Source organism: Arachis ipaensis, chromosome B09 (genome assembly GCF_000816755.2).
Source record: "Arachis ipaensis cultivar K30076 chromosome B09, Araip1.1, whole genome shotgun sequence".
In the NCBI taxonomy this organism is placed as follows: domain Eukaryota; kingdom Viridiplantae; phylum Streptophyta; class Magnoliopsida; order Fabales; family Fabaceae; genus Arachis; species Arachis ipaensis.
Window position 1 is genome coordinate 132174275 of NC_029793.2, and position 4243 is coordinate 132178517.

General features: G+C 32.6%; 1 protein-coding gene across 1 annotated transcript; it reads right to left on the bottom strand.

Moving 5' to 3' along the window:
• LOC107618293 (peptidyl-prolyl cis-trans isomerase) lies at positions 1307-2171 on the bottom strand. Its single transcript, XM_016320310.2, has one exon. It carries the CDS (start codon positions 2095-2097, stop codon positions 1579-1581), a length of 519 nt encoding a protein of 172 aa, XP_016175796.1. The 5' UTR covers positions 2098-2171; the 3' UTR covers positions 1307-1578.

Consider the following 4243-nt stretch of genomic DNA (forward strand, 5'->3'; position numbering starts at 1 on the left):
GTAAGAGTTTTATATATTTTTTTCGAAAAGTTGAACTCAATTTTGTAGGATTTAAAACCACATAAATTCAATAATACACTCCTAATGAAAATAAAGAAATTTAAAAGAAAAATTAAAGAGATCAAATTCAATTGATCTTGTAAAATTTTAAAATTAATTTCAATTTTATAGAGTTCAATATACCCGTGTGAAAATAACGGAAGTTTGAGTGGAAAATTGAAGAAAACGAATACAATTGATCTTGGAAACTTTTAAAACTAATTTGATTGAGTGAAAATTTGAAAAACCAATTTGACTACCGTTTTAACCATGTATCCCTAATGATGGATAGTAAATTTCATTGTTTATATGTAATATAGAAAAATAACTTAGAAATTATCATTCTATTTTAATATCAGTTATTTTTTAATAAATTTATGTAAATATACAATAAAAATAATCATATGTAAAATACTATCATGAAAAATAAAAATAACAATATCATCACCCTATAAAAAATTAGCATGCGCCCTGAAAAGTGGATAATAATCTGCCATTTTTTTTAAGTGCATCTTATTAGAGTCTAGGATCTTGGAGGTTTAGAAGGTAAGATTTAGAGTAAGTTCTTTTTTAGAAAGTTTACTTTATTTATTGACCCAACTAATCTGAAGAGTACGGAATGCTTCACAAAGATTGCTTAGTTTGGTTCATATACACTACGTGAAACAACACCTATATTCACAATGCAATTCTCACCCTATACTTGCTCGCTCATGCTATTAGCATCTCTTTGTCCAATAACCACACCTTGAACTTGCAAGCTCTTCCTATATGCTCCATTGCCCCAACTCATTGTGAGCTTTGCATTGCATCTTAAAATTTTGGACTTTTAATCTTAGAAAATTTATTTTTCCATGAGATTGTCTTCCAAGCTTAGGTTCCAATTCTTTTTCTACAACTTTTGAATTTTTTATGCGATGTTATTATCACTCTTCTCCTTCAATGAGATCAACTGCAAATTATATATATATATATATAGCTCTAAAGAAATATAGAGATAGCTAAGCAGTTGTTAGATTGGACAAAGAATTCCAATAGCAGTGTTAGCATGAGTGTTGTTAGGAGTTACCTAGATTGCTTTATGATATTCACTGGTTCTTTATGTTGATTTGCTCCACTTGTTGTATTGAGCTTCTCTCTTTCAAAAAAAACGTGTTAGCAAAAAATAGCAAAAAAATCTAACCAAAATGCAAAATGCAGAATGAACAAACTATAGTATCTCAGTATGCAAAATCATAAACCAAAAGACAAAGCAAACACCCAAATATCAGAAAAGAAAAAACCCCACACAAAGTGCATAACTAAAAATTATAGATACACCATGCATATATATGTAAATATGTCTTAGTTGTCATTACCACCTGCCCACAATTTTATTCTTCTATAGTAGCTCATCTCATAATATTTCTACTATTCAACTTAACACTGTTACTAAAACTAGACGAAAAACAAACAACGATAACTCCATAAAAGGCAACAACACGAGCAGGTGTACATTAAGGTATCAGAGCCACCACTAAACGCTTTGGTCAACACCGTCTAAGACAGTTGACCGCAGTCAGCGACGACCACTGGCTTCGACGTCCTGCCAGAGCTGGACCCAACCTTCTCGATCTCCCTCACGACATCCAGGCCCTCGACAACCTGCCCGAACACAACATGCTTCCCATCCAACCACTCTGTCTTCGCGGTGCAAATGAAGAACTGAGATCCGTTAGTGTTCTGACCCGCATTCGCCATCGACAGGATACCCGGTCCGGTGTGCTTCTTGATGAAATTCTCGTCAGCGAACTTGCTGCCATAAATTGATTCGCCGCCGGTGCCGTTTCCTGCGGTGAAGTCACCACCCTGGCACATGAAGTTGGGGATGACACGGTGGAAGGAGGAGCCCTTGTAGTGGAGGGGCTTCCCGCTGCGGCCAACTCCCTTCTCACCGGTACATAGTGCACGGAAGTTCTCGGCGGTCCTCGGCGTTGTGTCGGCGAAGAGCTCCATGATGATGCGGCCAGCTGGCTGGCCTCCGATGGTCATGTCAAAGAACACCCTAGGATTTGCCATTTTCACAGAAAGCACTAGAAGATGATCACAAGGTACTAATTGGATTTACACTAGTTAGGGTTTAAAATTGGGAACGAGAGGTATATATAGTAGGCTGTGACCGTTCGATTAGGGCACGTGGCATATGTAGTAGGTAACTATGGTTAAGTTGTTCACCGACCTGAGTTAGTGAATGTGGATCCAATTCAACGGAGAAGGATATACTTTTCCACTTATGTTTATTTTGGGGCCTTCTTGACAAACCTGGTCATATTGGGTGGTGTATCTGGAAGCTTCCTTAATCCATCTTAACCCAAAAAAAACAAACGACACCGCTTAATGTGAGAGTGTCAAGAATAAAAAATGAATTCTTCTTGATAAAGTAATATGACAAGATGGAGTATACAGTGCACAGTGCACACGTTTCTGGCATGCATGCACCTAGCTAATTAATGCATTAATGAATTACAGGTAATTACTGTAATTATGTAATTACTGTAACTATGTAATTTCAAGTGGCCAATGAGTAATAGTTTAAATAGCATAATTTTTCCATACTCAATTAAAAAGTTACAGTTCGAATCTCATATCTTTCATAAAAAAAAATAAAATAAAGTGGCGTGAGATCACTTGTCCCTCTAAGCAAAGTCCAAATTATTTGGTAAATTTCTTAGAAAAGATAACATAGAATAAAAATTTTTTTATTTAAAAAAAATGCATCACCATACTTTTGAGTCCAATAAACTCAAAATTATCGCGCTCTACGTGTCCTCTCTCTTGTTATTACTACAAGAAAATGAAACATTTGTAACAAAAATTTTGTATCAAATTTAAAATTATTACGAAAAAATGATTTTTTGTAATAATAATTGGTGATTGTTATAAAAGAATAATATTTTGTAACAACATTAAAAGTTGTTACAAAACATATTAATATTTTGTAACAACATAATTTTTTTTATTACAAATTATATTAGTTTTTGTAACGAACTGTTATTTTGTTACAAAATATTATAATGTTTTGTAACAAAGAATAAAATAGTTACAAAAATTTGAAATATTTTGTAACAAAATATCTTTTTATTTCAAAAATTTCAATTATTTTGTAAGAAAAAATTAATTTGTCACAAAATTCAGCATTGTTTATAACAAGTTATTTGTTTGTCACAAAATATAAGTATATTTTGTAACAAAAAAATTATTTCAAAATGTTAAACACCTAGAGAGTATTTTTTTTAGAATAATTTTATTTTGTTTCAAAAATTAAAATATTTTACATATTTTAAGTAATTTCTATTATGAATAAAGAACCCCGTTAGGGAATCCATGAAATATTTGTACAATATGTACAATGGGCTATGAGTTAAAAAATGAACACCACCCATTCTATTCAGGATCGAACTCTTGACATTTCGAACTCTTGACCTTTCGGATCTAGAGCTCTGATACCATGTCATGAAACCAATCATCTCAAAAGTTTAAGCTGATAGGAAAAGGTAACACTAATGGTTATATCTCTAATACTAAATCGGACATTCTTAAACCTCCATTGTACACATTGTACAGATATTCCATTGGCTCCCTATACTTCCTCATGAATAAATTATGATTTATTTTATTAAATTGAGCTCTAAGAGATTAATTTATTAGGAATGATTAAATTGATTTTTATAAATACTTTAAGTTTAAGTTAATTAATGAGGGGTAAGTACGATTTTGGTCCATAAAGTTTAGCGCCAGAATCGATTTCGTCTCTCTTCTAATTTTGGATTTAAAATCGTCCTTAACGTTTTTTTTCGTATTAAAATCGTCATTTTTAATAAAATTTTTAATTTAATTCCTAAACTACCCCTATTTTAATAAAAAAATAAAATTTTAAAATAAAATAAATATAAAATAAAAAAAAGAAAGAAAGCCCGCCGCTTCTTCTTCTTCTTCTTCTTCCCGCCACCGTACCGTCGCCCGTTTCTTCCCGCCGCCGCACCGCCGTCCGTTTCTTCTTCTTCTTCTTCTTCTGTGAATTCTGTGAATTTCTGGATTTCTTCTTCTTTTGTTGTGGAATAGTATTGTTACTGATTTGTTGATTTGTTGCTTTCTATTTCTGCTTGTGTTAAATTTGTGTTTGAATTTGTTGATTTTATATTTTTGCTTCTCTGTGTGGAGGTGG